The sequence below is a fragment of the Cheilinus undulatus genome, linkage group 19 (assembly GCF_018320785.1).
Source record: "Cheilinus undulatus linkage group 19, ASM1832078v1, whole genome shotgun sequence".
In the NCBI taxonomy this organism is placed as follows: domain Eukaryota; kingdom Metazoa; phylum Chordata; class Actinopteri; order Labriformes; family Labridae; genus Cheilinus; species Cheilinus undulatus.
Genome location: NC_054883.1, coordinates 8525986 through 8546874, shown reverse-complemented (window position 1 = coordinate 8546874; position 20889 = coordinate 8525986). Strand labels below are relative to the sequence as shown.

Below are 20889 nucleotides of genomic sequence, written 5' to 3'. Positions count from 1 at the left end.
TGGCATCAGGAATGAACATTTGTGATGTTATAATATCATATAACATCAATAATTCTTTGAATGGTGGGATCTTTACCTTACAACCATGATCATAAGAAGCCAGTTGATGAAGCGGCATGAAAGGTCATGAAAAACCTAACATTTAAAATATTATAAATGCAGACAATCATACTTGCGGTATAAGAAGACTGTACTTATGGAAAGGCAGTGCTTTAAATGCAGCTTAAAATACCAGTGCTAATACACTGTTAAGGAGATAAACTGCAATTCACTGACAAGTATTATTAGACTTAAAACAAATTAACCCTGCACAGATGGTGTAGCTGGACAAATAATGAGTTTTGCAGTGGATCAAAACAGTAAATGTTTTCCTGAGGGGGACAAGAATGTACTAAATATTACAGGACTCCATTCAAAACTTACTAGGGTGAAGCATTTCAGTTTTGCTACCCATCTAACTGTCTTCTTCTGTTTATCCGAGGTGGGATCCCAAGGCATTCCCAGGCCAGCCGAGAGACATAGGGTCTCCAGCGCGTCCTGGGTCTTCCCCGGGGCCTTCTCCCAGTGGGACCTTCCTGGAACACCTCACCAGGGAGGCGTCCAGGAGGCATCCAGACCGGATGCCTGAGCCACCTCATCTGGCCCTTCTCGACGCGGAGGAGCAGCGGCTCTACTCCGAGTCCCTCCCGAATGGCCGAGATTCTCACCCCATCTCTAAGGGAGAGCCCAGACACCCTGCGGAGGAAACTCATTTCGGCCACCTGTATCTGGGATCTCGTTCTTTCGGTCACTACCCACAGCTCGTGACTATAGGTGAGGGTAGGAACGTAGATCGACAGATAAATCGAGAGCTTCACCTTTCAACTCAGCTCTTTCTTCACCACGACAGACCGATGCAGAGACCGCATCACTGCCGACACCGCACCGATCCGCCTGTCAATCTCCCGCTCCATCCTTCCGTCACTCGTGAACAAGACCCCAAGATATTTGAACCCCTCCACTTGGGGCAAGATCTCATTCCCAACCTGGAGAGGGGATTACATCCTTTTCTGACTGAGGACCATGGCCTCAGATTTGAAGTTGCTGATTCTCATCCCAGTCGCTTCTCACTCGGTTGAGAACCGTTCCCCATCAGGCCCCCAGAGAATTCATTAAATTCAGAAAATCTGCTGAACGTAAATTGTTGCATTTAGGGTATTTTTATCTCTTTTTTAAATCCCTACAGATATTGAAGTAACCTCCAAAAATAAGAGATTGAAACAGCTTTTTTTAGAGATTGGCTTACTGTTTGATTATCCTTGCAAAGCAGATGGATACGCCTGTTTCCGTGTTTCTCACTGGCGAATCCATCTTGCAAAGCTTCTGTCTGAACCGTTTGGGCCCGCTAGAAAGTGATAGGACCAATCAGTGATGAGGGGCAGTACTGCCTCTGCCCTTTCCCAAACGCTTAGTATTGAAGGTTTTCCAGATGGATGTGTGAAACAAATCTATTTGGTGTGTCAGGTTACTGTTTGATCAGTTTTACAAAAATCCACCTACCAGCCAATATAAGATGCATGACAAACATACACTCATCAGTGTATTCTCAACTTAAGCTGCTTCCACATCAACATAACAGTTCAGGTGCTTTAAGAATTAAAACAAAAGACTGCTTCCTTCATGTGTTTTTCACCAATCAGAATGCAGCATGTTCAAATCAAACTCAGTGATGGAGTCGGATTACATGGCATCCCCAGAAATATGTGGCTTAAATATCGCAATCCCTGCCTTTTGGGACTGAGTTCACTGCTAAAGGCTAAAAATAAGGTACATTTCAAAGAAAATAAAAGTATTTAAACAATAATATCTTAATTAGACAAAAATGTTTATTTAATTTGGTTTACTTAACAGTGTCTGCATAGACGTGAGCTGGCCCTTGTACAAATGTAGTTGATGACCACTGCCCTACACCCTACTTATACTGGACAAGTCCGAACTTTCTATCCACGCTGTTCAGCTTCTGCTCCCAAAAATGCGTATCTAAGCCTTTTCCTTTCATACGCTTCCTCCACAGAATCCTCCCAGGAATCGCCACCTCTATAAAATAAACTATATGCCAACTGGCACAAACTGTCTCCTGCTGTGGCACAAGTTTCCCTCCAAAATCTACCTGCATCTCCCAGTCTTTTAACCTGACACGCCATCCATCTGGGAAAGCTTCAATAGGAAACGTTTGAGAAAAGGCAGAGGATTTGAAAAATCAGAGTGTTATTGGGAGAATGTTCTGTCTATCACATTTCTACGGGCCAATCAGAGCAACAAAACACGTGACGTAGCCGCTATTGAGCTGCGCATGTGCAGCTACTGAGGAATAACGCCAAACATGGCGACTGTAGACATGTAAGTACTTGACTTTTGTCATTTTTGAAAAGAAAACAGCTCACTGCTGTTCTTTGTTCTTCTTTTAATGAAGAAATGTTGTCAAGTTCTGATAAAACTGGCGCTTTAGCAGCATCCACGCTAAGCTCTTCCTCAATAACTGCACCAGCTCTTGCTGCTGCTTGTTTACGTCACGACTCTGCTGCGCCTGACAGTACTGCCCCTCCTCGCTGATGGGTCCTGTCATTTTCTAACCGGGCCCAAACAGTTCAGATGAGAGCTCTGCAAGATGGATTTGAAACAGGTGTATCCATGTGCTTTGCAAGGTTACCAGTCTTTAGCACCCTTTAACTGGCCTGCCTACCTAAAAACTTGCCTTCTTTAAATTTCTCTCCCTCCTGAACAAACTGAACAACTCTCCCTGATTATACCTGCTAACTTCTCTGGCAAAGTATCATGTTACTGTTAGTGCCAGTTTGACAAAGTATCGATCGCTCAAACTTCAATATATGATATAAGGTATACAGTAAATGATACAATGTACTGTATACCATATATGATATAATGTACTGTATACCATATATGATATAATGTACTGTATACCATATATGATATAATGTACTGTATGCCATATATGATATAATGTACTGTATACCATATATGATACAATGTACTGTATACCATATATGATATAATGTACTGTATACCATATATGATATAATGTACTGTATACCATATATGATATATGGTATACAGTAAATGATATAATGTACTGTATACCATATATGATATATGGTATACAGTAAATGATATAATGTACTGTATACCATATATGATATAATGTACTGTATACCATATATGATATAATGTACTGTATACCATATATGATATATGGTATACAGTAAATGATATAATGTACTGTATACCATATATGATATAATGTACTGTATACCATATATGATATAATGTACTGTATACCATATATGATATATGGTATACAGTAAATGATATAATGTACTGTATACCATATATGATATATGGTATACAGTAAATGATATAATGTACTGTATACCATATATGATATAATGTACTGTATACCATATATGATATAATGTACTGTATACCATATATGATATAATGTACTGTATACCATATATGATATATGGTATACAGTAAATGATATAATGTACTGTATACCATATATGATATAATGTACTGTATACCATATATGATATATGGTATACAGTAAATGATATAATGTACTGTATACCATATATGATATAATGTACTGTATGCCATATATGATATAATGTACTGTATACCATATATGATACAATGTACTGTATACCATATATGATATATGGTATACAGTAAATGATATAATGTACTGTATACCATATATGATATAATGTACTGTATACCATATATGATATAATGTACTGTATACCATATATGATATATGGTATACAGTAAATGATATAATGTACTGTATACCATATATGATATATGGTATACAGTAAATGATATAATGTACTGTATACCATATATGATATAATGTACTGTATACCATATATGATATAATGTACTGTATACCATATATGATATATGGTATACAGTAAATGATATAATGTACTGTATACCATATATGATATAATGTACTGTATACCATATATGATATAATGTACTGTATACCATATATGATATAATGTACTTTATACCATATATGATATATGGTATACAGTAAATGATATAATGTACTGTATACCATATATGATATAATGTACTGTATACCATATATGATATATGGTATACAGTAAATGATATAATGTTCTGTATACCATATATGATATAATGTACTGTATACCATAAATGGTATACAGTACATGATAAAATGTAAGTTCTTACAACATCCTCAAAAATCCAATACTTCAATTTCCTCAGGTTATAACACAAACTGATAATGATGATGGTGCTTCCACATGTCCAATAAAAGCAGACAAGACCTTCAGCAACAGCACTGTATTTATAGCAATTTCAGTGCTTGTAAACACTGCCACTGGGTAGATTTAGGACAAGAGAATAAATAGAAAGCTGCAAATACAACCAGAAACAACTTATGATGAGTTTGGCTTTTAAATGAAGCAGAATTAGACTTTTATAAAGTCAAGAAAGGATGCCAAGCTTTAAATAAAATTCTGTACTGCTGTTAGATGTCAACGCTTACATCAAATGTGATTATGTTCAGGAAGCTTTTTTCCAACTGCGGTTATGTTGTAGACAAGGATGCCGAATCAGAGATTATGTAGGAAACAGAAAAAGATGGAAGAACATGGAGAAAGGCGTGAAAAACAATCAAAAAAGAGCTTAAAAATAGCATCTTCAAGACGGGTATTTTCTTGTCTAAGTCCCTCCCTTGACTTGTGAGCTTATTGCAGGATGTTTTTCTGGGTACTGGGCTATTTACTGAACCCGACATGCATGGCTTTGTGCTGTACTTACTTGCTGATATAAGCTTGAGAACCACCGTGCTACGACACCAGCTGATAATACTATCACATTGTTTACACCCTGACACTATTATCAGCTTCCCCCCTGCAAACCACAGCACATTGTAGCCTGAATGTGCAATACTCTTTTAAGGGACAAAGCAGAAGTGTCTGGATGAGTGTCATCCAACACTGCACGACCAGATCTCTCTAATGAGCTGACTACACACTGAATGAACTATCTATACACCACACCAAATTTAGTCAAAGCCTCAACTCTCACGGCACCTCACATAGGCGCGACTGCGGCAGCTCTTCAAGACTGAATAAAGATAAAACCTGTGATGATGGTCTGCTATTTTCTGTGTGGGCTTGAGATGCTGAGGAGATCATTCTTTGATCAGTATTTTAAAAAAAGAAAAATACAAGCTGTGTGTTGGACTTGACTCTGTATTATGTAAAAAAAGATCTCTATTAAACTTCCACTGACATTACTGAAGTTTCTGACCATACAATCTTTATCATCATATGACAAAAAAATCTATTTAAACTAACTCAGTTTTTTTAATCAACAAATTTGAATCAAGCCTGGCCTTGGTCAGACTAATCGTAACCCTGTATCTTATACAGGCTTGGTAAACGCACTGGAAATCAGACTAAACATTCTGAAACCTACCGTAAGATGGTTAAGTTGCTAAAAAATTCTGTCAAAACCATAATAGCTGGATGTTGAAGTTATTAATTGTATAAAAACATGGATCACTCACAGCAACAGGCTGTTTCAATTAGGATGGCAAATGCTTGTACCACATTTGAAAAAACTACAAAAGCCAGAACCATGCACAGAATCAGGGGAGAACAGGGTTGGTTGTCACATTTTTTACTATAATGTGAACTGCTTGTCACCAGAACATCCTTAAATAGTCATTCCTACATTAAATTGAAGCTTAAGTGTTGGCTTGAAATGTGTATCTATCATTTTCCAACTTAATGAAACAAAAGTAATTAATGATCAAAGACACTCTGACACATTGTGACAACCAACCCCATCACGGGGATGGTTGTCACACACTATGGGGTTGTTTGTCACAATGGGTAAATCTTAAACAGAAGGCAAGAAAGCAGAACGAAATTTTAAACTTTTGCTTTAACAAGTAGAAAATAACAACTTTATGCATCTTAAGACAAAATGAGCAAGCAACATAAACAGAAACATCTTTCGACCAGCCTATAGGCCTATAGCAACATAAAGAACAAAACAAAGAGGCCTACCAATAATAGCCTACTAGGATACACAGATTCACTATCTAAGCTACAGTGATGGCATATGAAGGGTCTGTGCACTCCAACTAAGCAAAGCTTGTGTGCCCACTGGTTGCATATCCAACACTTCTCCCATACCTCCCCTAATCGGCTGTGACAACCAACCCCAAATTAAATTTCTTGCTAGCAACAAGGTTAACAACTGTCTAATAACAAGTTAGCTGGCTAACAACAATCTAAATGATAGATTTCCCTCCACACTCTTCAAGCATAACAACTGTTTTATTACAAACCCACTATGTAAAAAGAAAAGTACTGAATATTTTCAATGTGGCATGAAAAACACAAAAGTCCACTCACCTCAAGTTCAGCTGTCTTACTTCAGAGAAGACTATGTAGGTGAGCTCTGATCCCAATGCTGGAAATTTCCATACCATATTTTGGGAGACAGTGCCCTCTGGTGGCTAGATATAATGAATGTGACAACCAACCTGTGTGACAACCAACCCGATCCCTCCTAGACACTGGCAGAAATCCCTCTTTAAAGGTACAGTCTGTAATACTGTTAATAACAGCACATCTAACAGACACATTCTAGCTTTCAGTGCTCACTTCTGGTGGTGACTGTGGAAACTAGTGGAATTTAAAAACACCATAATGTCTGTTCTTGTTCATAAGACATCTTGAAAATGAAGAATGAACTCAAAAAGTGCACCAGTTCCGTTCAATAAGAGTAGGTGCCCCAAAGGCTTCAGTATACTGGACCTAGGATTGACTCCAAGTCCTGATGCTCTCTGGCAAATGCCACCTGATCTCCCATTCTCTCCACATTTTCTGTCTCTGTTTTACTGTCCTGTCGATAGGCAGTCAGCCCATAAAATTGGTCCAGCATAATCGGGCCAAAAAAGTGATGAAAATAGCTTCAGAAAAGAATAACTTTGACACTTAAGATAAATCTAAGCAGTGGATTCATGAAATAGATTGGGGGGGGGCATCCTTGGAATTTATGATGTGATTTACTTTAATTTCAAATGTCACAACAAAACAAAAGAAAGGAGATCTAAGTAGTGTTGTTTTTGTTGTTTTCCTTTTGAATAATACGAGGCTACACGTCTTCAGTTTCTTTCATAGCATGTTCTTCTTTTTTTTTGTGCAGGGTTACAAAATTGACCCAGTACATCAAAACAAATCCAGCACAACCAGGTCTCATCCAGGACATTGAGCGGACCTTAAGAAGGTGTTAATCCTTTTAACAGGATTAGAACAAATCTAGCTTTCACTGTCCCTGCACGCTTGTCCCACTCACAACACCACAGTGTCCAACGTGATTCTGTGTCAATCAGCATTGTTTTTAACAATTTTGTGACACGGATTCTGCAGGTTCTTATTTCTAGCAACAGTTCCTGACAGGTCAAACACAACGCTTGAAATTCACCTCACTGTATGATGATAATGCAACTATAATGCCTTGTTTATTTGTGGGTAATCAGCCTGTGATTGGATGTTATTTAACATAGTTACATAAAAGAGAAGCGCAGCAAACAAACCGACTACGCCAAATATTGTAAATTACAAGTTTTTTGTAACACAGCATCACTTTATTTATTCATATATTAGTGCAACTGAGCATCTAGAAGCATTTGGAAGTTATGACTGCTGAAAACTGTCAAAATTCAACCTTCACAATTGTACAAAGAAACCTAGAATTACAATGGCTTGATTTCTAGGAAATATCAACCCTCATTTCACAATTAAAGCTCCTGTGAGGAGCTTTTGTCAACTCTGGCGCCCCCTGTGGACACAGAAATACGTCACACACCTACTTAATATCGTCTTGTAAATGTGAAAGTAATGCTCTTGACAAAGATGTCTCTTCCTATTTTTCACCTTGTCTGACACCTATCCTAGCTACAGGCACATAGAAAAACCAACCCAGCCTTTAAAGAAACAACCCTTTTTTTCCCTGATGGTTTACTTTGCTCTTACATGTCACAGAGAGGCATCAGTATTGATGTCAGTCTTTTTGTAATCAACTAAAAACTCCTGACTGGAGCTTTAAGATACAGTAGCCACTGTCTATGTGGGGCAACAAAGTCAAACGACAAAAACCTGAATATTAGGCACCATAGGGACCATAAAACACAGCCTTTTACCCCACAATACTGCCCAAAATCAAGACAAACCTTCACAGGAGGCACTGGAAACGAACTAACGTATTTACGTAGCGTAATGGGTTATCAAATACTCCTTAAAAATTACTGAGACGTTTATAGTCAAGCTTGACGGTTAAAATGGAAGTTTAAACGAACAAACAAGGTGTAAGCTACATAGACTAAAGTAGTACTACATCCCGGTATAGGTAGCCTCTGTTTAATACTTAAAAAGCTAAATCCAGTATCAGGGCAGGACTCGCTACCGTTAGATTAATTAGGCTACTCCTCAGACGCTTTTGAGGACTACACTGTCTACTCTTACAGCACGAGGAAGCGATACTAAGCTACTTTTTACACAGTTTGACTTATTTTCATTGTTTAAAACAGATAAATGCACATATTATGAGGAGAACAGCTATTAAAACCCTACCTGCCCTAGAAGCGAGGCTCGCCTGCAGGCAGTCGCACCTTCATTCACTTCCTCCGCCGGTACTTTGTAGAGCTCTCTCTCTCGCTCGCTTGCTCTCTCTCTCTCTCTCGCTCGCTCTCTCTCTCTGCGCTGTGGTTGAGCTGAAGCCGACTATAACACGTGACCCTGCGGCGCCGAGACTGCACGTGATAACTTCTTCAAGAGAGAGTAATGGTGAATTTTCCACTGAATATCGAACACTTACATAAAGAAGTCTTGTCTCCAAAAATATATAGCCTACCTGGTGTTGTCGTGAGGGTAAAATGGAGCTGATGCCCTGAAGTAAATAAGTGCTTTTTGTTTGGATTTGTCTCCTCCTAAGTCATTATTTGATAGTACGGAAGCCTATTGCTATTACCACTGTATTCACATGAGAAAATATTTTTTTCTGTGTTTATCTGAGATTATGGCATCATCACCTCATGGCTCCAATATAGTCACTAACTCAGAAGAGAAATTATTATTTAAAAAAGAGTTTCAGTAATATCTACCTTATTATAGCTCCATAATACTTTGTGTGAAATGTGGGCGCGACATTTGGAGCCTTCTGTCCAGCCGGAACTTTTACTTGCAAGATGCAAATCCTGAATATTAGAGCGATATAAAGATTAGAATATGTAAACGTCATATGTTACACCTGAAATGGCTTATCAATCTCCCATTGGAGGGAACAAAGCGGAGAAATTCCCTCCGGTAAGACACATTAGTATATTTAGCTAAGTTTATTGGCTTCATTTCAGTATTTGCATACTAATAAGGACTATGTCATTTAAAAGACTTGGGACGTGATTTTATCTACAGATGTAGAGTTCATTCAGAGCTTTAACATCTTCCTCTTTAGTTTGTGGCCTTGCTACAGTTGTTATTTCAACAACTAGAATATACATGATTCATAAGGTCACCTCTACAATTTCAGTTAATCTAAATTCCATATCAAGCGTAAATATCAGATTGATATTAAAAGAATCACATCCCTTATTCAGATAGTGGACAGCCAGTTTAAAAAAAAAAACCTGCAGTTAAATTTGCGGCTTTAAATTTGTCTTGTTTTTGTTGTTCCACAAACAGAGCAACAGGTACCAGAACTTGGGCTTTTCAGAAATTATAACCTATAACTTTCAGTTTATACCAGATGTGTGATTAAAACAAGAACCAGTACTTACTAAATTGAGGATTTATTCCTTTCAAAACAACTACCAATGGCGCTAAGTCACTTGTAAGCCATTGGAAGAAGTATCTTTTCGATTGCTGTCACTGTAATGGAAGTTCCACCCACATTCATAGCTACAGTGGACCCTCCAAGAACAAGGTGGATGGTTGAAATTGGCTAATAAATTAACATGATTATTCACCTTTTCTAAACATTATTTCAAAGAAACAGAAAATTATCAAATGTGAATAATGTTTGCATCATTAGTGTTTATGATCCCACTTTTCTTCATTTGCCACAATTTGCCCCTAAGGTAGTTTGTTTTTATAAATTCCCACTAGGACATGAACTTGATGTTTAACGTTGGCGCCCTCTGCTGGGCCTCCGACAGACCTGGGTGGTGCAGCCCGTGCGTCGTTGCCAGTCTACAGTACTGTATGCTGTCTCAGTGGTAAGCTGATTTGTTATAACCCCTGCTGCTACACTTTAGCATACATTTGTTTTTGTTAAAAGTCTTTATCTTGTAAAATGTTTTAGGGAATCTCTGAAACAATACCAAACATTTCTGTTACAATATTTCTGTGTTATGGAGTCATTTCAGCTCAGCGCCTTGTTTTGCATTTTCGCTAGCTAAAATCGTAGCTTCACTATTGATCTTCATGCTAGCCCGCAAACCAACAGCTAAATTGTTAGCTCTTTTATTTTAGCAGTTTTGGAGCTTATTACTCCGCAAGTGGCTGATTCTGAGCAACCCACTATGTTTCAGTTTGTATTGAGCATACTGGTGCCAACAGTTAAAGTTTATGCTAGGTAAAACACACAACGTAAGCGAAAGTAGCATACACATCCACTACATTTATTTTGTTAGCGTTTACAATACGCTAATCGGACAAATAATGTATATTGCTAGTAGTTTATTGTTGTTTATTGTAATTTATGGTGCCTCTTCTTCTTTTAAAATAGCAAATGAATTACTTTTTTTTCCTCTTTCTTTTTTCAGAAATGCCTTATAATGCTAGCAAACGTTAGCTTGGATAAACCTCGCATCTTTTTAGATCCACTCGCTTACTAAAAAGAGTCACTTCTGCGACAAAAGTAAATAAAATCAATAAAGTGTAGTTAAGTCACAATGTCAACCAGGCTGCTGCCTCCAACTTTAAATACAGTCTTAGCTTGCTTTGTGATTGAGATTTAAAATGCAAAAAAGAAAAGGAATTAAATAAACTGTGGCTTCTTTTTATAAGATCATTTATAAGATATCAGGCTTTATTGATCCCCATGACAAATTCATAAGCATCAGTTATTCTAAGGCCTTTATTAGATGCAATGAATTCATCCATTGTTTTTACACAGAGATAAAGTGCAGGAAATAAATAATAACAGTGAGGAAATTCATTTTCTACGCTTTGCATTTAAGGTCAAAGATCTTAATCAGCCTGGAACGGCATGTTTCAGGGATTTGCTCCAGGACAGGGCGGATATTTGGCAATAATTGGACCTGGAATATAAAACAAATGTATGGAGAAACATATGGTGTGTAACCACCGCTGCCACTGAAGAGGAAGTCAAAAGTTAAGTTCCCTATTCAGAAGTCAGCTGCGTCAGACTAAGGTAAATTTTCATGCAGGGATTTCCTAAGAGAGGACATTCTCACCCCAAAGTCTGCTGTTACTTCCTATGTTTTTAGCTCATATTGCAATTTGAGTCACTTCTTCAGGCTTGTCTGTTAAGATAACATTTGGACGTGTCTATTTTTGTATGGACCTAAAATGCAGCAATGCACATTAGCACATTAAATCTGTTTTTGCTGTGCTTTAAGTATTGTATCTTATCAAAATAAGCATTACTGTGTAAAGAAAAATGTCTTTAAAAGGAAAGATTTGATCAAATTAAAGTGTTGCATGTTGGACTTATAAGCCGTATAGACTCCTAACCTCTCCACTTGTAAATCTGAGTTAATTCTGCTCTGTTTCACACCAAGAATTTCTCCTGTTTGCTTTGTTTCTACGTCCAACTGGTGAGTGCCTCACCTCTGTAAGCCTCAAAGCCTGCTTCACTCTGTATCCCTTATCCTTTATAGACTGACAAATGTGACAAGTTCAACCAATAAGAACCGTCCTTTATTCAGGTATGTATGAACAAAAATACATCAGTGAAGAAATATGACAATAGAAAGCAGGTAAACTGTCAGATTGTGGAGGTCTGTGAAGTGTTGTGTGTACATGAGATTATAATAATAATAATTAATGTTGACAACATGGCAGAAATAGTTATCATGAACAAGTGCAATGCACTTCTAAGTTATGATAAATGGAAACACATCAATCATATTAGAAAAAGCCCATGCCAAGCTTGTAACATAAATGTGAAAACTGTTTTTCTCCTTTCACTCTGTTTCAGCTCCTGGTTCAGGCTCCGCCGTGTCTTCAGGCTGCACAGGGGCATCTGATTGGTCGGCAGCCAGAGGCTCGTCAGCAACTTCTGATTTTTCACCTCCTGTTTGCTCTGAACCCACAGCTTTGGGTTCTTCTGAAGCTTTCTCTACAACCTTCTCATCTTTCTGCTCTTCAAACTCCAGGTTGGCTTTGACATTTTCCTTTGAGGGAGATTCTGTCTCAGTTTCTGTGAGGAAAGAAAAAAAATAGAATGATTATAATGTCTTCAAAAGCAAAGATATATGACCACGTATTTCAACTACATCCTGTTACCTTTCTGCTTCTTTGTTTTTGCTCCACTGCCCGGTGTTTTCATCTTTTCCTTTGGGGTATTTGGGCCAAACACCACATTTCCCTCTTCATCAGTGTGATAAGAAGTCACACCTAAGTCAGGTGTTCCCTCTATGATCTCAAGCTGAGAGGACAAACAACAGAGTTAGCCTGGTGTCACTGTGTTTAAAAGCCCTGCTTTATTTACCTCACCATCCAATGAATGATGTCTACAAACTATCAAGAAGGTTCAATGAGGCCAACCTTGTTAGTGATGACCTCAATCCAGGTGTATGTGGTAAACAGTGAAGCCTTTTATATCTCCTTATCAGTGTTTACCTGTGATATATTTTATAACCTATTTAAAAGTGCTTCCATGTGTCACATTCTTCCCCATAAAATAAATTATTATAGAGGTACCTACACCAAAGCATGAGGGCAAATAATACATTACATCAGTGTGTCCCAAAGTGGAGGTCGGGACCCCCAGGTGGGTCTCATGACACTGAAAGGAAGATCGTGAGATCCCTTCCAAAACACAGAGAGTATTTTTAAAATAATTTAAAATTGAATATTTTACCAGTTTTGAAAGAAAAATGTCAACCAAAATTTTTGGGAACTTTGACAAACTTTTATTGGAAATTTTCAGGAACTTCATCAGAAAAATTTGAAACTCTTTAGACTTTAAGCATATGTTTCAGAAATAATTGGAAATTTTTAAAAATGCATGATAAAAATAAGGATTTTTTGAGATTTTCAAAACATTTCCTCATTTTATTTTAGATCTAGATTTATTGGTCATAGTTTATAATTTAGGACAAATTTTCTGATTTTTTTAAACATGGGATTTTCGTATGGACTGTTCTTCAATTTTCCCTTGGATTTATTCCGTGAAATTGTAATAAGAAATTTTTGTAGCTGATTCTCATGAGGAATTTAAGAAGTTTCAGAATCCTGAATATTTTTCACCAGTAAATTTCTTGACTTCTAACCTGAAAACTTTACCGTGAAACTTTACCCCTGAATTTATGACATGAATTCAGCTGGAACTTTGGAAATTTGAAGGAAAAAAACAGAGAATGTACCGAAATGTTTGATAGGGTTTTTTAAAATTTCATAGAGGATTCTTTTTAAACCTTTACTGAATTTTGTGCTTGAAATTTTCATCATTAATTTTTGAGAAGTTTTTTTAAAAAATCACCAGAGATATTTATAAGGGATTTTCACAAGGAATGTTGGAAACTTTCTGGTGTAATTTTCTGCAAAAACTTTCAACAATATTTTTTTATTTGGACAATCTTAATATTGATTTTCTTTCATTTTTTTGAAAACTTCCTTATCAGGAATTTTGATGTAAACCTTCATTTTTTTTTTGTTTTTGTTTTTTAGAAATTGCCACAAGCTTTTTTTTTGTGGGAAATTTTTGCTCAGAAACTGGAATAATTTTTAACAAGAAATTTCTGAGTTTTTTTTTTAAAATAATTCACTCGAAATAGACACGTTTTTGGAATTTTTATTGACACTATTGCAAATTTTCAGGAGCTTCTGTGAAGTGAAAAGCAATTTTCAGGAACTTTTGGGAATTGTCGAAAAATTGTTTTTAGGAATTTCATTAGGATTTTTTAAATTTTAACATGAACCTGAAATATTTGAGAATTTTGATCAGCTGCAATTTTCCACATTTGTGGATTTGGAAATTCAGCGGACAAGTAAGTAACAGGAAAATTGGGTAATTTCCTTTAGAATATTCAAAAACTTTCAGGAAATTTTCTACAGATGTCTTCCCTGAGAAAATTCTCAGGGAAGTTCTGACCCAGCAACTTCTGTTTCACTTGATATTTTTCAGACTATTTATGAACATTTTTGGGGAGTTCTTGAATATTCACTAGGAATTTTAAAGACCTCTCATAGTGAATTTTCAAAAATGGACAACAAATGAATTCCAGAGAGTTTTTTTTTTTGTACACTTTTTTTTAAAATAGTAATTATGGGGAATTCACACTAAATTTCAGGATATATTTTGGAATTTTCACTATGTATATAACTTTTTCCTGTTTCAAACCTCTTAGTTGTATTATTAATACATGCCAGTTTTTAAAATTTTGTTGTTTTTCTTACTCTTCAAAAGTTACTGGAGGTATGTATTTTTCAATATTTTAATTTTGAACCTTAATCAAGGAAACTGCAGAAGAAACAAAAAGGGAAAGGAGGGACTGATTCCCCATATGTCTCCTATAGTTGCTTACCAACTTCCTCAGGAAGTAAAAATTGACTCATGATATTTGAATTTATACAGACACTTTTAGACGGGGTTGCCCTGAACTTTGTGGATCTTCTTTCTTGTAAGCTTCCTCTAATGAAACTGCTGTGAAGAACTGAACAGTTTAACTTACAGACAAACATGATGGTTGACGTTGGTGACCACACAACAAGGGGAAACAGCATTAGTTTTCTGTCCTTTACAGTCAGAGGAGGTTTGGTGCTTTGCTCTGTGTTTGTGCTCGTAAACGGTGAGACAAGGTTTGAGTCCATGCTGGTGGTTGATCTTCACGCAGTCCAATTCGACAGAAAAATCACAACAGGGAGTGAACAAGTGAACTGAAACCAGACAGTGGATAGTGAAGGGTGGAAATTTCAAACCAAAGTGAGACAACTGAAAGAGGAAAAAGAGGAGGAAGACAGGAGGTACATGCTTTTTATTAGTCCAATCGAGAAACAGGGGACCAGGAAGTGATGCAACAACAACAACAGGGCTGTGTAGCAGTCTTCATTACAGTGGCATCGTCATCAACAACAAATCACAACTTGGAGATGCATCGTCATAATTAATAGAGGACTGTAGAGGGGTTGCATGGCATTCACAATAAAGACAGTGGGAAAACAAAGAGTGCTCATACAGACAAGGAGACAAGGGAAGTAATGTCACCACACTGATTGAGGACAACAACAAAAAAGTACTTCATGATGGTAATGAAATGGCATGAGAAGATCCTGTTTTAGCCCATTTATAATAAACTCTGTGAACTGAAGTTTTCAATCAGTTCCAACTCAAGCCTTTTAGAGTAACAACAGGTTACATATGGAAGTGTTTCCTCCAAATTATAGGCGCATAGAACTTTAGACTGACTCCTTTAAGAGTCAAGAATGCCTGAAAAATCATTACTTATACCTGGGTAACAGAGTATGCTCTGTGATTCTAGTCATGTTTGTCACAGACTTTTTTCCACTCTTCCTTATGGCATATGAAGGGATATCTTCAAGCTTCATTTGTCTATTAACTCATCTTCAACTCTTAAAAGTGTCTATACACCCTGAAATATTAAAAGGACCATTTACCAACTGCAAAAACTGTCCACAAATGCAATAAACTAAAAACATAATACAAATCTGCAGTTTGTTTTAACAGTAATAATCCTACAAACATTATAGCAGTTGCCACTGCAAACCTAGAACTATTACATTTGCACAGATTTATAAAGTCTATGGGAAGGTACAGATCACTGTCTCTCAAAACTGTTTTAACTTTCCCCAAATGTAATGTCAACATTTAGTCATATGTTTTTTTTTTTCTTTTGCCATGAAACAGGAAGTTGCTTGTCCAGGGCCTTAAAACACTTGAGAGCCATGAATCTTAGCACAAAGTTTTGAATGAAAAAAAGTTTATGATTGATATAAATTTTGGAAAACTATGCAAAATTGCATTAACTTCCTACAAATGTAATGTGAACATGAAAACTGAAAGTTGTGGTCATTGATGATTGTAGACGTTTTTTAACCGCCAGTGGGTTAAAGTCAGCTAAAGCTCAAGTAACATCAAAAAACATAGTTAAGGTGATTTTTCATTCATTCGCCATTTTTTTCAGACACATAACTATTTTTGCTAGTGAACAAAACTTATTGGCAAGGGCTGTGCTGGCTCTCTCTATTAAAACAGGTTACTGTGTCTTAAACATACAGGGTACAGACTTCCTGTGACTGAAAACAAATATTTAGTGAACAGGATTTTAACTTATTGTAAAAAAAAAATGCTAAGATTCAGGGCTCTACCAGTGATTTAAGACTCTGAAAAACTACTTCCTGTTCATGGCGAACAGTGGGCAGTTATGCATTTGCAGGCGTAGCATACCTTCGTAAGAGAAATTAAAGTGTAGTTAGCTAACTAGTTCATACAATAAAACCAAGAATTAAGCCTGTTCTTCCTGTCTGTATCAAGAATCACAACTGTCGTTAAAATCAGAAAGCCGCAACGTTTAGCACTGCCACAATAAACTGAATGCAATGGAAGAAATATGACCCATTTAAAAAGACTAACGCTGCTTGCTAACACCAAAATGCTGACATTTTTATTAAAGTGCTGCCTATTGCAAACATTTCAACAAAAAAGAGAGGGTAGATCATCTTAAAATCCTGATGTCCATGATTCTGAGCTACACTTAAATGCAATAGTTAAAGGGAATAAGGTAATATTGATCACAATTTTCCACCTCTTTCATGTCTGCAAGAGCTTTCCATGTTTTATCCCAGTAAACATAAATGAAGCGCTGCCAAAGAGAAAAAGTTATTCATGGATTAAAGTGGTGATTTTGAATCGTTTGATGCTCGTTGCAACTAAAGTTTGCAAAATTTGTAACAAATGAGTAAAACATGCAAATTCTTTATCTTTGCTTCAAATTAGATGTTGCATCCTAACTTAATATCTTTCTTGTGTCAAGTAATGTTAATTTTTTAAAGCAGAAAGGGCATAATTATAGTTGCTTCTCTGGATTCTTCAGATCTACACAAACAAAACTAAAACGGTTAAAATAACCTATAACATTTGTTAGATCTTTGGACCTGATGCGAACATGTTTAGTATAACCACACTCTGGATATTCTCTCTGATCTGTGGGATGTCTCATTCTAGATTCAGCACCTCTAGGGTTAATTTCATGTTCTACACAAAACATCCAACACATTCCTCAAGCCATTTTTTTCATGAACTGTTTCAGTGTTTTTCATTTATACACATTTACGACAAGATTTGGACCGCTTTTACTTTTTCTTGCCGCCTGCCTCCTCAGGGATGAAGACACTTACGGTGAAGTCCCCGCTCTCTGTGCCGTACTTGTTCTTCACCAGGATGCTGTACTTGCCAGAATCTGACGTGTTCACGCCGGTGATGGTGAAGCTGGCGAACTTGCCCGATGCAAACTTTAGAATGCAGTGATCGTTGGATGTGATCTCTCTGTCGTTCTTCAACCAGGTGACCTCTGGCACAGGGTCGCCTGAAATGTTGCAGGTGAGATTGAGGGCCTGAAAAGAGGACAAATACACACCTATAATGTTAGAGTTTATTCAGAATACAGTGAAAACTGGATTTGGACCCTTTGCTGCCAAACAAAACCTGGAATTTAACCATACACTCCTCAGTGCAGTAGACAATTTTAGATTTAGGTGCAGTATTGTCACCTTAAAAAACAAACTGGCAACATTGCTAAATTTGGGCCTAACTCGTGAAAATGTAACGAAGCACTGGCCATGCTTTTTGGGATGCAACATTTAAATCCCTCTGTGAGGGGCAACAACATATTAGTTAAACTCAATCCTTTGTAACCTTGTAAAGCAAATGAATTTTCCAGATTCCATGTCTGTAACCAGCCAAATACACTATATTGCCAAAAGTATTCACTCATCCATCCAAATAATAGAAATCAGGTGTTCCAGTCACTTCCATGGCCACAGGTGTATAAAATTAAGCACCCAGCCATGCAGACTGTTTCTACAAACATTTGTGAAAGAATGGCTCGCTCTCAGGAGCTCAGTGAATTCCAGTGTGGTACTGTGACAGGATGCCACCTGTGAAACAGGTCCAGTGGGGAAATTTCCTCACTCCTAAATATTCCACAGTCAACTGTCAGTGGTATTATAACAAAGTGGAAGCGATTGGGAAAGACAGCAACTCAGCCATAAAGTGGTAGACCACGTAAAATGACGGAGCGGGGTCAGCGGATGCTGAGACGCATAGTGCGCAGAGGTCGCCAACTTACTGCAGAATCAATCGCTACAGATCTCCAAACTTCATGTGGCCTTCAGATTAGCTCAAGAACAGTGCATAGAGAGCTTCATGGAATGGGTTTCCATGTCCGAGCAGCTGGATTCAAGCCATACATCACCAAGTGAAATGCACATGGTACTTGTCTGACTGCATTGTGCCAAGTGTAAAGTTTGGTGGAGGGGGTATTATGGTGTGGGGTTGTTTTTCAGGAGCTGGGGATGGCCCCTTCCTGTTCCAACATGACTGTGCACCAGTGCACAAAGCAAGGTCCATAAAGACATGGATGAGAGAGTTTGGTGTGGATGAACTTGACTGGCCTGCGCAGAGTCCTGACCTCAACCTGATAGAACACCTTTGGGATGAATTAGAGCAGAGACTGAGAGCCAGGCCTTTTCATCCAAAATCAGTGTGTGGCCTCACAAATGCGCTTCTGGAAGAATGGTCAAAAATCCCCATAAACACACTCCTAAAGCTTGTGGAAAGCCTTCCCAGAAGAGTTAAAGCTGTTATAGCTGCAAAGGGTAGACCGACGTCATATTAAATTATTATGTGAGTCAAGGCAGGTGAGCAAATACTTTTGGCAATATAGTGTACATCTTGCAATGCTCTTACCTAAAACGATTGTGGCAGGTATGAAAATTGACCAGACCAACCAGCCTACCAACCATTTGAGGAGAATGAGATGGTAGCTAAAGGCGGGGTTTAGTCATACTGGAAGCTGATTGCCGATGGCTGCCACTGTTGCAGCAATTAACCTAAATGTAGCTAAAGTATAGTGGCAATTTTGTTAGAACAGGACCACATTTTAATGAAATATAGAACAAAGAACAGCACTGAAGCTTTTCATGATGGAAAAGATGTTTTGCTATTCCCCTGGCATTTGCTCTTCTTTGCACTTCTCCTAACTGGCCTCAACATGAGTTATATCCACCAACAAGCTCCACTGTTCATAAGCTATGACAGCGCCTGTCTGTTGAGCTCTAGTTATGGAGCTGCCCATGTCCGCAACCTCATTTTGTCTTGTCGCTCTGATTGGTCATGATGAACGCGACGGACAGAACATTTGTCCAATCACCTTCTGAGGATTTTCTCTGAAAGCTCTGCCCTTCGTAATGTATGGGAGGTTTCCCAGATCCATTTGAAATATATCCTATGGAATGGAAATATGAAACAATGCATACAAACAGACTTCATAACCTCCCTCTGATGCAAAATGGATGAAGTATATCATGTTCATGTATGACCACATAAAACTGAATGCACCATGAGGTGGGAAAAGGATGAGTTCAGTAAAAAGTGGTTTCTTATATTTCACTTCTGTTACTGGAATTGCACACTGATGTGACTAATAGTACTCGTGTTTGTATTGTTCCACAGTTGCTCCTGCATGACTCAAACTGTACTTTCTTTTTCCTTCTGTTCTAATTATGAGTATGTTTCTGTGTTGCTTTTATCTATTGTTCAGATTGATTTTAAAACCTCCAGACCAGCTACATCAAGGGTCTGGGTTGTAGGACACGCAGTCCTACATCCATTAGAAGCCCATCTGGGCAATAATTATAAATGCAATAATTCAAGAACCCTTTGAGGGATTTTCTTCAAACTTGGCATAAATGTCCACTATGTTTAAAGGATGAACAGATTAGATTGTGGAGGTTGTCGGTCAAAAGCATAGACTGTAGAAAGAACTGGACAAAGCTTGTGTGTATTGCAATTTTTTGCACTTCTGCATTGGCTTCATTTTTGAGGACTGGAGGCTGCTGCTTGGTCAAAAACAAGCAGCAACTTGAAAAATGAAGCCAATGCAGAAGTGCAAAAAATTGCAATACCACGGGTGTCCACTTGAGGCTGTCTGCAGGAACACTGGAAGTCCCGTCTGGATGCCTGTTAAACAGCTGGTTTTTACACAAAAAATAAACTGGTTTACAGCCTGGTTCAAATAAAAAAACGTCTCATTGGCTAGTGTCTTATTGTGCTCTCACTGTGCAGGGGGTGAATTTTTTATGTACCATGATCGTTTGGATTATCTATCCAACCATTTTCTATACCGCTTAGCCCATAAGGGGCCGCCGGGGGGCTGAGACCCATCCCAGCTGTTATTGGGCGGGTACACCCTGGACTGGTCGCCAGTCAATCACAGGGCTCGTTTGCATTATATTTAGGATAAACCTCACCTCGCGCTGATTGGCACATCTCATTTGATTGATAGATAGCTCGACAGGCAGAGGCTATGTTTCTGTCAATCAGAATGCTAGCTAGCTAGCTGACACT

At 37.8% G+C, this 20889-nt stretch overlaps 3 protein-coding genes across 5 annotated transcripts in view; all 3 read right to left on the bottom strand.

Moving 5' to 3' along the window:
* The window catches only part of LOC121527477 (phosphatidate phosphatase LPIN2-like), a 36700-nt gene extending 27921 nt beyond the window's left edge, over positions 1–8779 (bottom strand). The window contains exon 1 of the mRNA XM_041814453.1: positions 8691–8779. The gene's annotated coding sequence lies outside the window, so the exon portion shown is untranslated. The remainder of the gene's footprint in view (positions 1–8690) is intronic.
* Positions 8780–12002: 3223 nt separating this feature from the next.
* LOC121527412 (phosphatidylglycerol--prolipoprotein diacylglyceryl transferase-like) lies at positions 12003–13034 on the bottom strand. The gene is made up of 2 exons (XM_041814374.1): positions 12588–13034; positions 12003–12501 (listed from the first exon to the last, which is right to left on the bottom strand). Exons 1-2 carry the CDS (start codon positions 12628–12630, stop codon positions 12266–12268), a joined length of 279 nt encoding a protein of 92 aa, XP_041670308.1. The 5' UTR covers positions 12631–13034; the 3' UTR covers positions 12003–12265.
* A 2231-nt stretch (positions 13035–15265) lies between these two features.
* Positions 15266–20889, bottom strand: part of myom1b (myomesin 1b) — a 61443-nt gene continuing 55819 nt past the window's right edge. For all 3 annotated transcript variants that reach the window (XM_041814373.1, XM_041814372.1, XM_041814371.1), the window contains one exon: positions 15266–17876. In XM_041814373.1, the coding sequence (XP_041670307.1) occupies positions 17616–17876 (261 nt within the window). In that variant the 3' untranslated portion in view covers positions 15266–17615. The remainder of the gene's footprint in view (positions 17877–20889) is intronic.